Here is a 21,171-nt window from a genome sequence, read left to right as displayed (position 1 = left end):
GATTTTTAATGAACTAATAATCTGCTGCATCTCAAAACTGCAGCTGCAAGGACAGGCCAATTCATCCAGGTGGAAATATCTGCAGTATAAATGGAACCACTGAGAAAATCGGGTACTAAAAATCTAGGTTGTCTCAACTGAGCAAGCAAAACCTGTAATTTTTCAGATTTACGATAAGGCCAGACCTGGGTGGATTTTCATATGAATAGCAAAAAAACGCATCTTCCTGACTCAAGGTGTTTTCATTCACAAAGGCAGTTTTGAAATCCTTAAAAAATGCAAACGCAAGCCTCGTTTAGAACAAGGAAATAGTTAACATTATAATAACAAACAGTCTGACCAATGTATCTTCTTAGTTTTATTACCAGAAATGACTGAACTATTCTGCCTGATGTTATCTGTTAATAAAAACAGTCTTGATTATTGCAAAGAACATTTTAGCATTTAACATTTTAACAGTTATAATTTGGCCATTTTAAAGACATAAAAGATGATTTTGTAATGAGAAACTGGGAGGAACTGAAAGAATTATCAGTTGTATCAGTCTTACATGGTAGAAGGCATAGTTAGAGGGTGAATAATGTGTGCTACTTTCTGAGGCTGTAATACTGCAAAGGGAGTTTTCAAAATGAGAAAACTACTCTGGACTTAAATTTGCCTTTACTAAAAAAAATGTTTCTTTAAAATTTTATGTCTCTGAGTTTTAAAGCTCTAAATGTCTAGAGCCAGGTTCTGCATCTTTTACAGTGAGACAGGCAGTTTCTGAAGGAAGAAAATATATAATGTAAATAAAAGTGCTGGAATGAACCCTAAATCTTTACTGCAAAACTACTTTCTAAAACTGCCCAACTAATTTCTAAAACTCAGAAGCAGTCTTTATGAACTAATAGAAACATTCTCAGAGAATTTGCTAACACGTGTCCAATCCTTCTCCTCCCTTTAGGAACATAATGCAAGACTAGGTGAGGAACATGTCCTCCCCTCGCTTTCTTGCCCTGAAGCAGCTGCAAGCTCATGATTTAAACTCTGAATTAATTCATACAGCTGCTAGGCATACCTCATTTTTCCAGGCTTCTGAAGGTCAAAGGCTTTTTATTTTCTCTCCTTATACTTTAAATTAAAGCTTAAGAGTCCTTGGGGTCTTCCAGGCCCCACACCCCAGCAGAAGATGGTGAAGTGTGTAAAAATTCAAATTCCCATCTTTTCATCTAGATATAATTCTTCTGTGTGCAGCAGCAAAGAAAAAAAGATATTCTAGAGCATGACATATGGGTCCAGAGCAATTTTTTTCCTTCTACGTCAGTCTGTAATAAGGACCAGGACTATTTTCCCTGCAAAAATGTCTGGCCGTTTTTCAAAATATCTGTGAGCGGACTGGCTGACTGATTCCTAGCTAGATGTGATGCAGTCTTCATCAAACATCTGAATTTTTCATGCAAATTTTCCCCCTAACATTTATGTCATCATGTATGCATTGTTTTTCAGTAGATTACTCTCTGTAAATGTTTTGCTTTGACTGCACCCGTCAACTTAGTTTTGCACCATCATTAAATACTTTATTAAGAATAGTTTTTGATTCAAGAATGAAACTCTGTGCATATTTAAGCAGCTTTTTTTCCTAAGTATAGCCTTCCTAGCAATATATAGCTATAACAATTTAACTTCAGCGTGTCCTTTCAGTCTCTTAAAAATTATGGTTAGAAACAGCCATCACAACTTATATTAGATGTCTCTATTAATAACTCTATCTTTGTTCTCAATGTAGTATATGCAATACCTTAATAATCTACTTTATCTCAGTATTTTAGGAATTCTGAAAAGATTTCATATGTATTCAGAAATGAGGACGCTCACAGGAGGTGTTGGGTTTGTGTTGTTTGGTTGTTTCATTTTGTTTTTTTAAATGGATTTACCTGCCATTATGATTTATAAAATTCAGGGGTTTCACTGTTGCTTGTGTTATGTGGATTATTTCAGTGTGGAATATTCTTGGTGCTGTAGGATCTGCATACTTAAATTTGGTTTGTATTATGGGATGAATAATCTTTAAGTAAATGAATATTACTTTGAGACACTTTTTTGTTTCTTTTTGCTTTTTAATACACAGTGTGTGGCATAGGCATTAGGTTAGTAGTTGTCCACTTCCAAGTGTGAATATTTAGCTTAGGGTTTGATGTTCCATTTACAGCTGAGCCAACAGTCTGAATTTCTGCTGATTTGAGTGGTTGTTTTTCATTCCATAGGCAGGATGAGCAAGGATGTACAGTTATCTTTCAGAGAGCTAACAGCACTGGCAGAAGTAGTGAAGATAGAGTATAATAGTGGATTTTAAAATATATGTGTTTTGTCAAGTCAAAACCAACTCTTGACTTTGAGGCAGTTTTTTTATGCTTGTAGACTTTTTACAATGTGAATATTCTCTGCTTACGTAGATTCAGATCGAGGTGGCCATTGCTCTACTCTGGCTTGTTAACAGAACATGCTTAAAGATGCAGGAGGAAATTTAGCACAGTTTTGAAAGTGTGTAACTTGATTTTACCAATGAAATCAGTGAGAATGATTTCTTTCAATTCATTTGACAATCCCAGGGGTCCCTGCATATGTCACTGTCAAATCTGAAGCCAAATACTCCGCATGCTCAATGTACTCTAGAATAACAAGATGCTACTACTATTTCAGCCTCTGATGGTTATTCTGTTTGTTTTATTTTTTCTTTTCCCCAAAATGCATGGGGAAAGAGAAGGCATAATGATCTAGTGACTTTATTAGGGCTCAGCAGTTGAGAATTATTCAATTGTGCTATCCATAAAGGAATATTTTCTTCTTTTTTTAACTATTTATACTTCAAGCACTGCTGATACCCATTCCTCTGCTTTGTCACCTCCTGACTGATCCCAACTCTCTGCTGGCAGTGAGGCTGTAAGATTTCAGGGAAGGTGGAAAAGTTGTTGTTTCCTCTCTCTACCAAATATAAGGATTACTGACACTGTTCCGCAAGGTCCTTTGGTTATACCTCCTCTAGCCCTTTTCTGATTTCCTTATGTCAGAAAATTGCCATTTTTTGAATGAGTACATACTTTGGAATACTAGCCAAGAAGCTCTTTTGGTTTCCATTTACCAAATGTCATTAGATTGTGAAGGTGAAGTTTGAAAATTTCATTTTAAGTGTTCACATTACATCCATTATGCTTCCTGCTTTCAGTTCTAGTGATAAACTTCGACTTTCTGTCCTAAATACAATGAAAGGCTGTAGAGGCTGTTTTGAGTGTTTTATTGGCACAAGTATGTCAGTAGAGACAATTTCTGCCAACTATAAAAACATTAAGTACCTTGGTATCATTTTTTTTATAAAAGCATAAGCATATTTTTATGTGAAGAGCTTGTTTTTATACTATCTTGCTAGAAAAGTAGCTAAACTTCTTCAGAACTTTTTGAAAAAATTGTGGGATATCTTCTGTAGCAAACCTGTATTTCATGCTTCTGTTTTGTCCTCATCTTCTATTGTTATACTAATCAGTAAATACTTGTTGATATCTCTTGACTTTAAGCAGCAGAACAGAAGTGTGAATTCTGTGCTTGTAAGAGTCACCTGGCTTCTAAAAAATGAATGTAAAGGTGGCCTTTGTGGGAAAGAGAAATCAACAGTAATGCACTTCAGTTTGTTTTTTAAAAGTTAAAATTTCACCTGAGATTTCTGATCTTTTTCAACTTTCTAGAATGGTTTTCTCAAAATGTGTGCCTATGGATTGCTCCAGCCTAGCATTGCATGTAGTGTAAAGGGTTGCTTTTCTTTTTTATATTGTGTTTTCCACAGATTCTCTGCAATGTCAGCATGCAGCTTGCTGCTTTTTTGATGATATAATTTTACTAGCTGCTGTGGGAAATAAATTTCTCTCTCATTTCCAAGAGAAAATACTTAAATAAGAAACAGTAAACTAGAAATGAAAGATCAGAGTATTTATTGAAAAACATGTATAACAGCACTCTACAGGTGTAATTTAAATATTGTTTATTGAACTGTCGCTGTTCAGAATACTTGGTAGGAATTTTGAATTCTAGTGTAAAATATCTAATTTAATATGAGATTTTTTTATTTCCCTCAGTTTTAACTGAGCTTGGCCAATTAACTGTTTTTATACTAATAAGTACTTCCACACATTAGCCATCTGATATTTTTTGTTTTATAAAAAGCTGGGGGTTTTATACAAGACAATGGTTTTCTATTTATTCCTTTGTAGAACTGTCTAAGCAGATGCTATTTACATTACTCTTAAAATTTTGGATTTGATTAGTTTTTAGAAGCTGTTGAAGAAAAGACATTTAGCACCATGCGGATGGGGTCTGAAAAGGATCTTGAAAACTACCAAACTGCTTTAGAGGAAGTACTCACATGGCTTCTCTCTGCCGAAGATGCATTACAAGCACAAGGAGATATATCCAACGATGTAGAAGTTGTTAAAGAACAATTTCACACCCATGAGGTATATGTTTATACTACTCCTTCAGTAGTTGTTTATCTGCTTGTATCCCATAATAAGGTCAAAAATACGTAACAAAGATATTTCTAGTTTATTTTATTCCTTTTTCTTGTTTTTAATTTTGATTTGGAGAATTTAAAGGTAGTACTGGAAACTGTGCCCTAGAATCGTAGAATCATTTAGGTTGGAAAAGACCCTTAAGATCACTGAGTCCAACCATTAACCTAGGACTGCCAAGTCCACCACTAAACCGCATCCATAAGCACCACATCTACATGTCTTTTAAATACCTCCAGGGATGGTGACTCCACCACTTCCCTGGGCAGGCTGTTCCAATGCTTGACAACCCTTTCGGTGAAGAAATTTTTCCTAATATCCAGCGTAAACCTCCCCTGCTGCAACTTGAGGACGTTTCCTCTCACTCTATCATTTGTTACTACGCAACCCCCACCTTGCTACAATCTTCTTTCAGGTAGTTGTAGATAGTGATAAGGTCATCCCTCAGCCTTCTCTTCTCCAGACTAAAGAACTTTTTGCCCTGTGAAAAAAGTGAAAGTGTTTATTTCTGTTTTGTGTTACAAGGTGTGGGGAGGGGTTGAAAAAATAAAAAGCAAATTTGAAAATCATGTTTGGAAAGTGGTGGAATTGAAGCTATTTCTCCAAAGTCTGTTCTTCCCTTCCAAAGAGTCAAACTTAAAACTGGATTTTATTTTTACTGTCAGGGTTTCATGATGGAGTTAACAGCTCACCAAGGACGTGTTGGCAATGTTTTGCAAGTTGGAAGTCAACTTCTAACAATTGGAAAACTTTCAAGTGATGAAGAGAATGAAATCCAAGAGCAAATGAATCTACTTAATTCTCGATGGGAAAGTCTCAGGGTAGCAAGTATGGAAAAACAAAGCAAGTAAGTAATATGTCAGGTAAAATAATAAATATGGAGTTTGACTGAAACAATCCTGAACTTCACTAATGGTTGGGATTTTCTTTCACTTCACTGTGAACAATTCTCCATCTCAGATCTTTTTTAACCTGAAATTTGGTGTGTAGTGACTTTGAAGCTTGCACGTTGTTTTGAGACTGACACTCTATAGAACTGTTGATGGGTTTCAGATGTTTCAACCTAACGTCCTCCAGCTTTATTATTTTCTTGGAGAGAAGACTCTGTGATATCTTACTGCAGGCAGTTTTTATTTGCCATATTTATTTTCATTTGAATCAACACATGCAAGTAGCAACCTCACGTCTATGAGTGGTACTGTGTCTACTGAAATGTCCTTTGACACCAATTGTTAAACTTATCTCCCAGATGCAGCTATAGGTCATTGCTTGGGGAATTGAATGGTCTAGTATCTTCTGAAGTATGTCATATTTGGGTAATACGAAATCGGTAGAAGACATAAAGTGATAAGGGCTTCACAGAGAATGTTGTGCTACTATTTAATTTCTTATACAAAAAATTCTGTGATAAATTCAATGAAATTTGGATTAGGGCAAGAGAAAATTTCTCAGGAGTGGTGTACTTATATATGGCTAATTTTGACCTATTGGGTCAAACCCCTGTGTTTCAAGCACCAGCTGGAGGATTATGGACAGCTTTCATATCACAATGTAATATATTTCTGGGTTATTATATAAAATTTAAACTCTCGGGATCTATCTTCTACTTCAGCTTAAAGTATAATCTTCTGAGCACGTTGCTGTAATCTACTCTTTAAGGCAACAGTGGCATGTTTATCCAAACAGAGATGGGTTTTGTGAAGATGAGAACAGCAAGGCTGTCTATCCTCTGTTGTAATGTAATAGAAAATGTAATAAAGGGTAGCACACTTTACAGCACAGGGGAAACAAAAGCAAGCAATTGACAAAGAGAGGAGAAAGATATACTGATAAAGGATAGTATAAAAATGAAAGGGTCTTATGAAAAGTGATTTAGGAGGTCAGAATATCAGAGGAAGTTTGGAACACAGCAATGCCTTTGCGTAAAAGCAGCCCAAATTGGATTTCCCATATATTCACTATGTATTGAAAGTATTTGACTCTTCCAGGAAGGAATATATTAGCATGCTGAAGGAAAACAGCTTGTTATTTCATTTTTTCCTCTTGCCCTTCCCCAGATAGGATTCTCTGTAGTAAATTATCTCAGAGTGATAAATACACTACTGGAGAGGAAACCTTAATGCAATTTACCACTTTATGGAGGTTTTCACAACTATTAAAACACATTTAATTCAATGAAAAAGTATTTTGTATTTGAAACTTATGAGGGCCATACCATAAATAAAGATTATGATAATCTCCTGAGGTATATCAGTAAGTACTAAAACCTCTATCAGATGTTTATAGAAATAATTTGAAGACCAGGGAGTACCTGGAGAATGGGAAGAAACAAGAAACATTCTTTTGCTTAAGAATCAACTGTGATTAAATTACTTTCTGTGATTATTTCATTTTCAAGTTTATGCTCCTTGCTTCAGAATAATATCAATATTCTATATAATAAGTATTTCTTTTATCATATCTTGGTTTTCTTAAATCAAATTCTCTTTACTTTGGCAGGCTTTCTGTATCATTTATTTCATTTATTGCTAAAAAGGTATCTCTAAGATGAAGCATAGTATTTAATATTTAAAATACTTGATTTAGAACATCAAGTAAGGCAATAAAATACACACTTGAAAGTGAAGAAGGACTGAGTTAGATCTGAGATAGCTAATCCCTTGTGAACCATGGGTTATAACAAAGCAGGGTGTCAGCTTCCTGTACTCTATCTGTAAAGAAAGAGAGAGATTAGAGTGGAAAAGACACTACATGTATTTTCTGGTCATTTTGATCAATAATTAACACATGATTTCCAGTAAAAAGACCTGAAATCATAGTACATTACGAAGATCTATGACACTCTGTTCTTAGAAAAAAAATCTTGAGAGTGATAATACAGAAAAACATTACTGTTTGGTATCTACTATTTAGAGGTTTGGATTAATGGAGCCCTTCACATTTCTTGGAACCATTTTTTTTCTTCAGTGTCTCGAGTTCTGTTGAAGTTTCAGTTCTTGCTTATAGTTGCTCCTGTGATTTGTTTTCTTTGGTCCTTTACTTCCAAGAGCTGCCAAGTGGAGTTCTAAAAAATTATTACTGTTTCTAGAAAGTAACATAGCTTCACAGAGCTCCAGGTGTAACACCTGAAACTGTCTTAGTGCCATCGGGGACCAGTGAGGTACCATTCAAGAAACAGGTGTAACTTAAACCTTATTTCAAAACAAACTTTTAATTTTTTAAAACGTGTTTGCAAGTCTTTATTTCCATAAAGCTGGCTCATCTCCATGTTTGCCTGCAGTTTCTCCCTTCTTCTGTATCCGCTGCTCTGCATTAGAAGATATGCTTCATGTCCATGTACTCCTCAGGATTCCTTTGATCACTCTTTCTTTGTTTCACAGACTGCTTTTCACATTTTCTCGCCATTACCACTCCTGTTTCAAGAGACTTTGGTTTGACTTGTCTTCCTATGGTTACCTTTAAAACTTGATTATTTGTTTCAGAAGTCCTCAGCCAATTTATTTTTTTAATCTGTCCAGATGCAAGGGATAATCCTGAGATAAGTGATAAGTGTTGTCAGCTGCCCTGAGGAAAGAAAAGTACAGCTTTTTTGTAACAGCTAAGTTTTTATGATTAAAATACCTAAGTCGTAGGAATTTTTTAATAATTTCATTTGCACTCCTGTTTGAAAATATCTCATTCATTCTTGTTGCCTGTTACTTTTGGGGTATTTGAAGTCTATGTGTTTGCGTTATCTGGCTAAACTTCTGCTCGATAAAAAAAAAAAATGGATCCTTATTTAACAAAGATTTACCAATACTAAATTTATTATTTGCATAAAAGTGATAAAGGTTATTTTGAGAAGGTCTTTCATCTAATGTCCTGTTCTTTTTAAAACAAAGGCCGTTTCAGGGACAGAAAAACAATATCAGAGTGACAGAGCTTGTTAGATTTAGTGCTGGAATTCCATCAGCCAGTCAGTCCCCACCCTGTATCATTCCAGGGGTTCTTCCTTCCCAGGTGTGGGACTTTGCATTTGTCCTTGTTGAATGTCATGAGGTACCTCTTGGCCTGTCCCTCCAGCCTGTCTACATCCTTCTAAATGGCAGCTCTGCCCTCGAGTGTAAAATGTGACAGTTAGTATATGCGCAGGATTCAGAGTATTTTGCATACCTAAATTTATAGGTGATCCCAAGGATTGCTTATAAACTGAGGAATGGTATCTAAGAATGGAGTATGAGTTAGCTGAGATATATACAAAGAAAGCATCAAACAGCATTGGGAACTTAGTGATTTCTTTTTGCAATATGAATTAATACTGTGTATACAGTACTTATTTTTAACTGTATAAATAGGAAATAGTAATTATATAAGTATTTCATCAGAGACCAAACATTCAGCTCAATTTAAGGAGATTCAAAACTGGAAGGCATTTTTTATTTTATTTTTTTTCCCCCAAAAACGTAGGAAATTAAATAACAACCAACAATAGAAGTGCTGAAGTTTCAGACATACACCTTAAAATATGAACAAGCTACAGATGAGATACGGGATTTCACATATTACATCTGCATGATGTTGACAGCTATTGAATCCTGGTAGTTCAGAAAAATCTAAACGTGTACCAAAAAGTAAATATTTACACGTTCAACGCAATCTTCTGTGGCGATTAGTTTGAAAACTATTAGGTGTGTCTGGGAAAATACAGAATGATGCTTACTTTGGACATACTTAGACACGGATTTTCAAAATTATACACTTCTAGGTTTGTTCAAAGTCTCTTGGAACAATCCAAAATTGTTTGGACAAACTCAGAAGTACTTGCTTTACTTGAGTGTACCTTGACATTGTGACAGAAAGCTGCATGTTTGGATTTGTGCGAGCGTTTCTTAAGTTGCCTAACTGCAACCGAAGACCGCTCGCATTTCTCTGGAGCAGTGTGCTCACATCACACTTCTGCCAGTCTGCAGTTCTGCAGGTGCTGTGGGAGAAAACATACTTATGTTTTGTTCATTTAAAATATCCTTGTGGCGAGAAATGTCAGTGTGAAGTTGGGCAGTTCTAGGTGCTGTTGGTCACAGAGGGACAAAATTTACAATAGCTTTCTGATTCGGGCTACATTTTCAAGAAGCCAACTGAGAAAAAAGTGGAGTAGAGTAGGACTGTGCTGGCTTTCTTACATGGTAGTTTTCTTCAGTCTGAAAGTTCAACTCTGATTTTCAAATCTCCAAGTTGAGTTCTGAAAGTAGTTAACTAACTTTTTGCTGCAAGACTTGTGCTTGAGATGTAAGTAACACACTATAACATACAATGGTTTCACCAAGCTCAGTGTGACTGAGGACAGTGACTTTGGTCTGTCAAATCTAAGTTAAAAATTGTATGTTATGTGAAAGATGGGTAATACAAATAACTACTTGTAATGCTGTCGCTCAGCAATAGCTTACACATTATTTTAAAAATACTTTTGATAAAATGAAGATTTTATTTAGGAAGGTTTGGAGAATTTCTAAAGGTGGCAAGTGTAAGTGAAGGAGTTGTAATGGATTTCTGGACAGATCGTTTTGGAGCTATCAAAATACTTTGTTTAGGCAAAACTGAAATATTTCCTGTTTAATTCTCCAGAGCATTCTCCATTGAATAACTCAAAATATAATAATATCTTTTGTTTAATATCCTAAATTTGAGGGAGTCTGGTAAGTACAGCCGTCTGAGCACTTTTCAAAGTACTTGTAGTAGACAATACAAGCTTTAAGAAACCAGATAGCAGAAATTTTGAACTTCCAAACAGTTCAAATAGAAATGCGACTGGAGGCCAAAACTTTAACAGACAGCGTATTCTATGCAGTACTCAGGTTCTAAAAATAAGTTTCAAACCAGTTTGCCTAATTCGAAACTGTTCCAACAAATTTTCAGCTATATGTTTGAAAACGTATTTTTTTTATTCTGGCTTGAGATGTAGCCTCATGAAAAACAGTTAAGGGTATACAGGGCAGATATTTCTACCTGTTATTTTCTTTCATGTATAAGTTGGAATTATTATTTCTTTGTTTTACAGTTTACATAAAATCCTAATGGATCTGCAGAATCAGCAGCTGGCCCAGTTAGCTGACTGGCTGACAAAAACAGAGGAAAGGACAAAGAAAATCGATTCAGAGCCCTTAGGTCCAGATCTAGAGGACCTAAAGCGTCAAGTAGAAGAGCATAAGGTATGCTATGGTGTGCTTCCAAAGGCATAAAACCCAAACTGAGTTTTTGACTTTTTAAAAGCTCTACTCCTGCCATTAGAACATAGCAAAGTAATATGGAATCTTGGTTTAATATTGATTGTTTTGTACAATTAACAAACTTTTGTAGAGTTATTTTATCACAACTCTGACTTTTATCCTGATATATAAAAAAAATTACTTCCTTTTTAAATATAAACAATATACTAGAATATGAGGCAACTGTAACATCCTTTCATTACACAGTTCAATAAGAATACATCAGTTTTTTATTACCTGCGTTTTCTTCTTTTTGCGTGTGGCATTTTTTTCCTTGCATACTGTAGTAGCAATGATGCAGTAGTCATAATTAGATGGCATAATCGTGTTAGGACTCCTGGGACTCTGAATATGTAACTGTACAGCACTATAAAATAGACTTTAGTTTCTAACTGTAGAAAATACTTGTTAGCAATGTATTTAATGAAAAACAACAAACTAATAAATGGAGTGTAAGAGAGAATTTGGCCAAATTTTGTCCACATTCCATGAGGGTAATTCTTTAATGGGAAGAATTAAGAACAAAAAAGAGAGAGACTGTATAATTTGTGTAATAGCTTTGTTTAATTTACTGGATTAAATTGTCTAGCTTCATATTATTTTAAATTTTAAAATATATTTATATATGTATTCATAACACATCGTGTTGATGATAGGGAGACACAGAAAAGTATAGAAAACAGATGATTTGTGAGGTCATGGAGATTTACTGTGATATTACTGAACCTGTTAATATTTCTACAACAGCGGTTCAAAGCAGTTCAGTTCCATAGCATCTTGAGAGATTTTAACATTTGATACTTGATGGCCTGTGTCAGTGCTAGTCCAGGTTCTAGAGGGCAGATCATCCTGAAAAACGATTCAAACCACAACCAGCTTTTACAGATTTTTAAAAAAGAAGTCAAAAGCTGCAAAAGACTGCACGATCCACTTCTGTGTTAAAGATGATTTTTCTGCATTCTGATTAAGGAACGCTACTGAAGAAGAATACAAATTCTACTCCTACTGGTGCTATTTGTGCTATCTATGCTTGCCCTGTGAGGAGACAATGCATTTCAGTATGTGGGTTTGCTAGCTAAGCATATATTCTTCCATTAAATTTTCTTTTTTTAAAAAGACAGCAGGTAATTGTGAAATGGTAATTAGAGAAAGAAACCTGGAAGATTTTGAATGGATGAGTACTGAGACTTGAATAACTTTTCTATGCATTTTGTATTTGAATACTAATGTAAAATGTAATCCTTTTATTTATGCAAACTCTTTATGCTGTTTCTTTCTAATATTGAGAAAATGGGTATTTAGCTTGTATTTGAATATTCTGAATGAAGATATGCAGAAATCTCTCTCTCCCACATACTAGTTCTTTATTCTTGGTGTGAAGAGTCAGTCAACGTTATTTATTTGTGTATTACTTTCCAAATCTGTTTTCTGTACAAGAGATGATTGAGCTAATAGGGTGGAAAGAAAATGTTTTCCTTTTAACTTCAATTAAAATTCTATTCGTGTATAGTTTGTCTTATTCATAAGCCAAAGAACAAGATGTTTTCCATTCTTTCAAGTATTGCGTGAAAGTTTCAGATAATTTTATTATATTTTGTATGCAGCAAAGCTACCTTTTAAACAAGGGTTAAAACAATGGAATTTTAATAGCACCGTTATTGCTTCATTATTAAATAAGCAAACAAAAAAGCAAAACCCAACACCCCCCATAATTTTTCTTAGTCTCACATGACTCTGGACCTCTCAGAAACAATGTTGTATAAATTAATGGGAGGAACTAGAAGTTAGAAGATATGAAAGGCAATGATCCCTTCAAATTAAACAGACTTCAGCAAAGATGATAGTTTGGTTTGTTGTCATCCTGGCTCCCTCTCCTCTTTACCTTTATCATTTTGATTTTCTGTCTTTAACTGTTCATTAGTAACTGCTTTTCACTCTATTTATTTTGTGTTATTTATGTCCCTTTGACTTATAATTTCCATACATCTGATTTCTTTTATTCTGCTTTTTTCTCGATGACATTTCAAAATATTGGTCTTGAGTTCTTGTGACTAACACTTCAGTTTCTCTGCTGGTCCTATAACAACAACAAAAAAATCATTCAGTAATATGTATTGGGAATGGCACCCATCACTGAGACTAGAGAAAGCATGCAACATTCTTTCCAGCATGCTGCTTGGTTCAGTAGTCTATGAGGTTAATATCTTGATAGTACAGAAAATTCTCTGAGTGGACTGAAATAGAGGTGAACTCTAAGATTTTTATGTCATTAGCAAGGTACACAGTTCTGGTAAGAGATCTGGCATAGCCAATATATTTTGGAGTAATAGTCAAACATTTCAGTAAAGAACTATTGGTCTTTGCAGCAGTATTTTATGTGTTTTGTCTGCTGTTCCAAGTATCCCTTCTTTATAATTTTATAAAGGGAGAAAGCTGCTTTTCAATAAAAATCTGAGGACTATTGAGCTGTCTGAGCAGAATACTATATTAGAAATTTTATAATTAAGCAAAAATGTGCTTTTAATTGAACTGATTTTATTATACCACATTATTATTGTTATACAATTTATAGTTAGTAGATTTTATAGTTTCATTAAGTTTCTAAAAAGTCTAAGCTGCTTAGGTATTACTTTTTCTGGAAGGCTGAGCCTTTTTATTTTTTATGAAAATGCCAGAAACTATGGAAAATTTTTAGTGTTAGGATTTTTCACTACTTCAAATTAATTGCAAAGGTAAAATGAGACACTTCCTAACTGTTCAAATATCAGGGGTGGATTTGTCTTTGGGTACTTGGATGGCCTAGGTAGGTATTTTTATTCACTTTGAAGTAGATTATGTCCAAGTCACATAAGTTGTTATCTGATGGATAGGAATTAAAGGCACTGTGGAGTTTTATGAGTTTCTGTTGTTGCTATCTCCATGCATCAACATCTATATCCATCTTACATTTTAAGTCCCTGAAAATTTGCTATCTGTACAAGCTCGGGAGAACTTGTTAGAAACTTCAGTTTAAATGACTTGAACAGAGCATGTTCTAGTCTTGAGACTGCCCTCAGTAAATTCCAGTTTCAACAAGCTCCTGTATACAAATGATTGTCACCGGTGAATTTCATGCTAAAAACAGACACTTGGATTATGAAGAAGAGCCCTTTAGCTCAGGGCAAATCGATTCTGTCTGGGGATTAGAAAATGACTCAACTTTCTGGTTTCATCAGTTCCCTGCCTTCTCAAGTCTTGCACACTGTGTGTGAGACTCCCGCTTCCAAAGCGCCCTCCACTCCTGTACTTGCAGAGCATTGCTAACTCTGTTTTTTTTTCTGGGATGCCATCTCTCAGATACCCACTAATCAGGAAATAATAGTCACCTGCTCCCTGGCTGTAGGCTTACAGAGCAATGTATTTATTGTCGTATGGCTGAAAGAGGGGATTGAACCTGGGGGGAGCAAGCTGTGTTATATGGTCTGATCCATGAGTGCTCTGCCTCCTCTTCCCTGATCAACTGTTAGGTCAAAAAATGTTAAGAAGTCTGAATTCCGGGGATTGCTCTAACAATTTGGTGTACTTCACAGTCCTTGAGAATTGCTTTATAGTCTAGCTCTCTGAAGGAAATGGTAATCATAGGCATGAAAGTCAGAAAAAGGAGGATTCTTATAAATATATTGGCTCAAAGGCTATGCCCATGATGGAATTAAAACTCTAAAATGTGTTAGGGTAAGGAATTTATGCCTTGAAAACGAAGTAGTCTGTGAATTCCTTTCCTATTGCCTATAGCCACATTATATTTTATTTTTTGATTTTCAAATAAATGTAAGATGTTTTACCGAAGAGGTTTAAAATGCGTGACCTTATCTTCAGCAAGGGCTTGTTCTTCATACCTAAGTGAATTAATCTACTTGAAAAAGCAGCAGAAAAATTGATATGGTGAAATTTAACATAGTTTGTAATACAGTCAAGGTTTCCATTGTGACAAGACATATGTGGTTAACAATGTTATTTTTCAGGCTGTGACTATCGTACTATATACGTACTAATCACTAGAACACACTCTGCTGAAGTATTGAGGACACAATCCGGGACTTTGATTTCCCATGTTTTTCCGTTGGTTTGAGGCTAGTTATAGACACCTAAAAAGTGTCAGGCAGGATCTGGTCCTGGATACCTTGTTTTTTTTCAGGGGAGTGGGATGAGAGGTTCTTTCAAGTTTTATTTAAGAAACACAACACAGAACCCAGTAACGTAAAACAGGGGTTAACTACTGGGAGTTAAAAATGTACATTTGGATGTTAATACACTAATATAAAGCTGGAGATAGGTAACAAAAATTATGAAAAGAAATTGAATATTGCCTTCTATGTGGCTTGAAGTTTCAGTACCAACACTTTCTCAGCTCCTCCTCTTCCATCTCTGTCACCTCTCCTCCTGCTGCATCTCAGCAAAGGAAGGAGCAAATAGGTCTGGCTGCTCAGTTCCCTGGGGCCTGACAGGACCTGGCCTGGTTTTGGTTTTGTTAACAAACCACAGCCAAGTAGGGATTCCGTCTTTCACGGGAAGTGAGAAGGAAAAAGAAAAAAAAACAACAAAAAAAAGAGGAGACACTAAACCCCACCAAGGGTTACTAAGGTGTTACAGTACCTTACGGTACCTCAGATTTTTTATTTTTTTATTTTGTGTGATGTAGGTTAAGTGTACAGTGAATATGCTGTAAACCATGGTCTGAAGAGTGAATATGTCTAGACTTCCCGTTGCACTTCTCCGAGTGCTTTGTGGAGGGAGGGAACAATTGATGAGATCTCTTACATGAAGCCTGGGAAATTGCGGGAGGGTCAGAGAGATGTGAAGAGTTGTAGAAATTTGGCAAGGTTAGGAATTATTCAAATATCTGTTTGTGCAGATTTGAGAGAAGTTTTTTCACTTCAGTGCCAAGCTGAAGATAGTATGTGGCTGTTTAATGAAAACCTGTCATTTTTAATATTTTATAACTTTTGCAATGTTCAAATATTTTAATATGTTAATATGAAGTACAAATCTAATCCAGTGGCTGTTTAAAATTTGCAGGTTGCTGGAATGTATATGTGCTATACTGATATCTATAAGTCAACTACATCAACTCAACAAATGCTTTCTCAAGCCAAATTTTCAGTCTGAAATATTGTATCGAGTTAGGACTTGTGAGTGAGTAACAGTAAGCTATTTTTGTGAAGAGAATGGAAATCTGCCCAGTATGCTTATGTTAGCATATATATGCTAAAGTAACAAATTAGTTAGTATTGACAGCAATAGGATTATAAAAGTTATGCAAGTTAGTCAGTGGGACTCCAAACACACAGCGTTTTCTTAATTTGGAACACATTTTCTAACACGTTTGCTTTATTTATAGGCATTTCAAGAAGATTTGGAACAGGAACAAGTCAAGGTCAATTCTCTAACCCATATGGTAGTGGTGGTGGATGAAAACAGTGGAGACAGAGCTACTGCTGCACTGGAAGAGCAGCTTCAGGTAACGGCTAAACTTCTGTCAGGGAAAAAGCTATCAGTGGTATTAAGTGTTAAGAAGGTTGAAGAGGAACTACTAGTAGCATTGGGTGTATCTCAGGAGATATTTCTGAGGATGATCTTAAATATTTCTGTAGGACGTGACTTCTGCATAGATGGTTAAATGCATGTATTTTGGAGAAAAATATCTGAGAGCAACTTTCTTTTTATTTTGTGATTCCTTCAGTATCAACCAGTTTTGTCTATGCAAGGACAAGTGTTTGTCTTTTATTTCTTAATTGTATTTCATTACTCCTGACAGAAGCAATATGATTCTCTGTTGTAGTTAAGGAAAAGGATATTGCATGTAAGAATCTACACAATTCAGCAGAGTGTGAGTTATCGAGAATGGGAGATTTTTCTTCTGATGGGAAACTTTTGGTATATATGGTATATTTTGGTGTTATAGTAACGTGAAGTGTCATTATCCACTGGCAAGTGCTTAAAGGCACATTCATTTTAATGAATTTAATTCATTTTAATTTTAATTAAATGCCCAATATGTGTCTTTTAATGGCAATGCTGGTCCCACAAAATTGAAACAGGACTTTTTAAAAAATAAGCAAAACCAAATACTGAATGTGTGCAGGATCATATTTTTGTAGACAAATAATCATTATCAAGAAATATTAAGAACATGCTGTTTTTTCTAAAACACTTTTTGGGGAAGAGTCATAATTTTTTTCCAATTAGTTTCTTGTGGACACGTTTCCTAGGAAATGAAGGGAATCATCTCAGTCTGCTCTTAGTTTAATTTCTCTGTTTCAGTGTATATCCTCTTCAGTATACATGGTTTTTACGATGGTTTATCATTTAGGATTCTTATGACAAGGCTTTCTAGAATTGGGAGAATTTAGCAGCAACATCCTTGCAATCCAAACCTGTTCTAAACTTCTTTTTGACCCAAAGCCTAAACTATCAACAGACAAACCCTTCCATATATTCTATCTTCTAAATACAATTACTTGAGTATCCTAAAAGAATGACACATTGGAGAGACATTTGTGATAAAGCTAGCAGCCAAAGTGTCCTAAAAATTTGTCAAATATTAGCTTTTATTATAAGAAAGTTTAGTATTTCCCTTGCATCTTTAAAAAGTTGCTCTTACTGTATTATTTATATTGCAATGCTCTTACTGTAACTTCTGAATGAACTTAAATGGATAATTAGCATTGAGATACACTGAAGAAGGATACTCCTGTGTTGATGGTCAGATCTCCAGGGTCACTGCTCAAGAAGTATGGCAGTACTACAATGAAGACTCCTTCTATTTTTCTCTTTCAGAAAGGAGAAAGTACTTTTCTTTCATTTTGCTTCATTACCCAAGAAAATAAAAAGGTTTCTGGGTTTTGAATCATTAAAGCCCAAGGTTTCTCTAAAGAAGCCATCAATACATTCAGCTGGAAGGTATTGCTGTAGCACAGACAGATATCTGTGTGCTATCTTGAATCTAGCTAATTTGGGTACCAATACCAGTAAAACAGTAATCAGTTTGGAACTTAGAGTAGGTAGCGCATGTTTCGCTAAGATACTGAGCGCTGCCACTTCAAAAATAAGTCTCAGTTTTCTTTACTGCAACTTTTTAGACACTCAGGGAGCACAACCCAGCCAAGGTAACAATGCAGCCTCTACTGATCTGTCAATTATTACTTCCTTTTAAATTCATCTTAAGTGTCAGAACTGTGGTGTACCTGCTCAGGACAGTCTTAACCTTCCAGAATTTCTTGCCAGCTCCTTGTATTCTGTTCAGTGGAATAAAACAGTTCCCTTGCAAGCACATGGTTCCAGAAGCTAGACTAAACTAGGAAAATACCTTGAATGGAAGAGGAAGAAAAATGAAATATAATAATAAAAAATAAATTATGAAATTAAAATTAAAATAAATTAAATTAAAAAATGAATGGAAAGAGGTTCAACCAGGATATTATTCTATGTTGGTAAAGAGTAGGCTCTTGCGAAGAGGCCTATGTTAAAGTATGACAAAAAAAGGGAAAATTATTAATGGTATTTGATATTTACTGCACTTCATGAATTTGAAGATCTACAACTGAGATTTTTTTAATATTGCGAAAAACAAATGAAAGGTTGGTGGATTATTGGACATTTAATCTGACTGCACATCTTCAGAAAGATATCTGAACAGTTAAGAGCACATCAGGTGATGCAGCTGCATCCCCCTATTGTTACACTGGCTGCAAAGGTACCATTTGTATCCCGTGCAACTTCTGTGGCTGACCCCTATTAGAATCCAACCTGAAATAGAACTCAGACATTACTGCAATACCTTTACCCCATTAAAGAAACATAAAGAATGGCGAGTGTAAATGGAACACAATGGAAATACACCATTGGTAATAGTGGAGAAGGCACCTGGTGTTGGGATAAAGCGTGCCCAATTATTACTGCCATTGAGAAAGTACATTCCTTGAAAGATGCCAGTAAGGCAATTCCGGAGGCACCGTACCCTGCAGCACAGGCATGCTCTGAGCAGAGCGCGGGGCGGCGTGGAACACCCCAGCTGCTGTTCAGTTCCCTCCTTGAATCACACCGCCTGTGTTTTTCAGAGAACCGAATTACCATAGTCCACCTACTATTCTAGCAAAATGTTGCATCTCCTTTTTTGAGTGTACAGAAAGATTGTTTGGCTTTTTAGTTTTTAGGTTTTTTTCAGGTCACTTGCAAGCTGAATATAAGTACAGGAGATCTGATGTGTTGGCAGGCACAACCATTAGAGTGTTTGACAAAAAGCACAATGGAGCAAACTTCAAAGCTTGATTACATATCTGCCAGTCTGACTTTTAAAAGTAGAACAAAACAAGAGCATGCACTGTCAGACAAAAGAGCTTAATAAGACTGCCTGAGTGAGATACTGGTCAGGATCAGATTTGGAAGAAAGTGAACAGTTATTGCTATGTAATAGTCAAGGCTGCATTTTCCAAGCAGGTGCAATTCAGTTATGCCTTTCTTCTTGAAAATCTTTTTGAAGTGGTGATTCCTGAAATATTCTCATATATATAAATACATAATGCATATATTTATGCATGCATGCATGTGTATAAAACAACTTTAAAAGCCATAAAAACATCATTTACAGAACCTAAATCTCAACAGGATGACAAGAATCTATACTGTCTTCAAATGAACATTATAGAAGCTCTAAAGATTTATTGCATGTGCCAAAAAAAAAACAAAAAACCCCACCAACTATTTAAAAGGCAGTTAATGGCACAGAAACCGAAAGCATCCCCTGAAACAAACTATCCATAGAAAAGTTAAGCTTGCTTCTCTTACAAACAGTTGTTGCCCTAAGGTAGTCTGAGCGATTACAGCTAGCCTAGGTGAGTGTGAATATTAAAACTGCTTTTACATAACACTGGTTACTTAACACATCAATGTGTGACATGTTGTGAGGCTCTGTTTATGCTGCTGCTGAGAACTCACTGTTTAGACTTATGACTTCTAGACATCCATTAGGCTCAATCCAGAGACTTAACAAAAAGCAGCTGCTGAGTAAGGCTCAAATCTTTTAGTGCTGCAAAATCAGAAGACTATACTAGCAAATCTGTTGCTGTAGTCTGACTCATTTCATTTCTCAGGGAAAATGTGGGAAATTATCTTCAGCCCAGAGAAATGGCTGGATAACATAGAGAAGCCATGAATGCAGGGACTTTTTTCTCCAATTATACCCAGCAGACAATAGGTCCCTTAAGGACTCTTGTGGGCTAGCTCAAATTAGAGCCCTCCCCAGGCTTCAGGGGTCCGGATCTGTGCTGGAAAGAGAACTGCATTAAATGTATCAAATGCTTCTTGATGGCTTTTTCCCCGCTGAGAGAAAGGAGCTGAGAGTGTAATTTACGCAATTATACATTTGTGTTACTCAGTGTACTATCCTTTGATTGAAGATGATGTATGGGTAGTTCTTGTAAGAATATGTCAAAATAAGTGAGGAATGTTAAAGAATGGAATAGACTAGACTATTTCAGTTGGAAGGGACCTACAACAATCATCTAGTCCAACTGCTTGACCAGTTCAGGGCTGACCAAGTTAAAGCATGTTATTAAGGGCATTGTCCAAATGCCTTTTAAACGCTGGCAGGCTTGGGGCGTTGACCGCCTGTCTAGGAAGCCTGTTCCAGTATTTCAGCACCCTCTCAGTAAAGAAAGGCTTCCTAATGTCCAGTCTAAACCTCCCCTGGTGCAGCTTTGACTATTCCCACGTGTCCTGGCACTGGATCCCAGGGAGAAGAGCTCAGCACCTCCCTCTCCACGTCCCCTCCTGAGGAAGCTGTAGAGAGCAATGAGGTCAACCCTCAGCCTCCTTGTCTCCAAAGTAGACAAGCCCAAAGTCCTTAGCTGTCCCTCACAGGACATGCCTTCCAGCCCTGTCACCACCTTTGTTGCCCTCCTCTGGATGCTTTCAAGGACCTTCACATCCTTCTTAAGTAGTGGGGCCCAGAACTGCAGGCAGTATTTAAGGTGAGGCCGCACCAACGCTGGACACAGCGGGATCATCCCCTCTTTTGACCGGCTGGCCGTGCTGTGTTTGATGCCCCCCAGGATGGGGTTTGCCCTCTGGGCTGCCAGGGCACACGGCCGCCTCGTACTGAGCCTGCTGTTGGTCAGCCCCCCCAGATCCCTTTCTGCAGGGCTGCTCGCCAGCCACTCCTCTCCCCATTTATGCTTGTGCCCAGTGTTACTCCATCCCAGCTGCAGAATCCGCCATTTGGACTTGTTAAATTTCATCCCATTAATCATAGCCCAGTGCTTCAACCTACCCAGATCCCTCTGCAAGGCCTCCTGTCCCTCAAGAGAGTCAATGGCACCTCCCAGTTTGGTATAATCAGCAAACTTGCTAATGGTGAA

The 21,171-nt window shown here is 36.3% G+C and overlaps 1 protein-coding gene across 14 annotated transcripts in view; it reads left to right on the top strand.

Moving 5' to 3' along the window:
• The window catches only part of DMD (dystrophin), a 1,317,358-nt gene that overhangs the window by 499,605 nt on the left and 796,582 nt on the right, over positions 1 to 21,171 (top strand). For all 14 annotated transcript variants that reach the window (XM_052795054.1, XM_052795067.1, XM_052795065.1 and 11 more), the window contains 4 exons: positions 4,293 to 4,481; positions 5,201 to 5,382; positions 10,570 to 10,720; positions 16,155 to 16,274. In XM_052795054.1, the coding sequence (XP_052651014.1) occupies positions 4,293 to 4,481; positions 5,201 to 5,382; positions 10,570 to 10,720; positions 16,155 to 16,274 (642 nt within the window). The remainder of the gene's footprint in view (positions 1 to 4,292; positions 4,482 to 5,200; positions 5,383 to 10,569; positions 10,721 to 16,154; positions 16,275 to 21,171) is intronic.

This window comes from Harpia harpyja, chromosome 8 (assembly GCF_026419915.1).
Source record: "Harpia harpyja isolate bHarHar1 chromosome 8, bHarHar1 primary haplotype, whole genome shotgun sequence".
NCBI classification, from domain to species: Eukaryota; Metazoa; Chordata; class Aves; order Accipitriformes; family Accipitridae; genus Harpia; species Harpia harpyja.
Note: the sequence above shows the minus strand (reverse complement) of the source record. Positions and strands in the feature narration are given on the sequence as shown.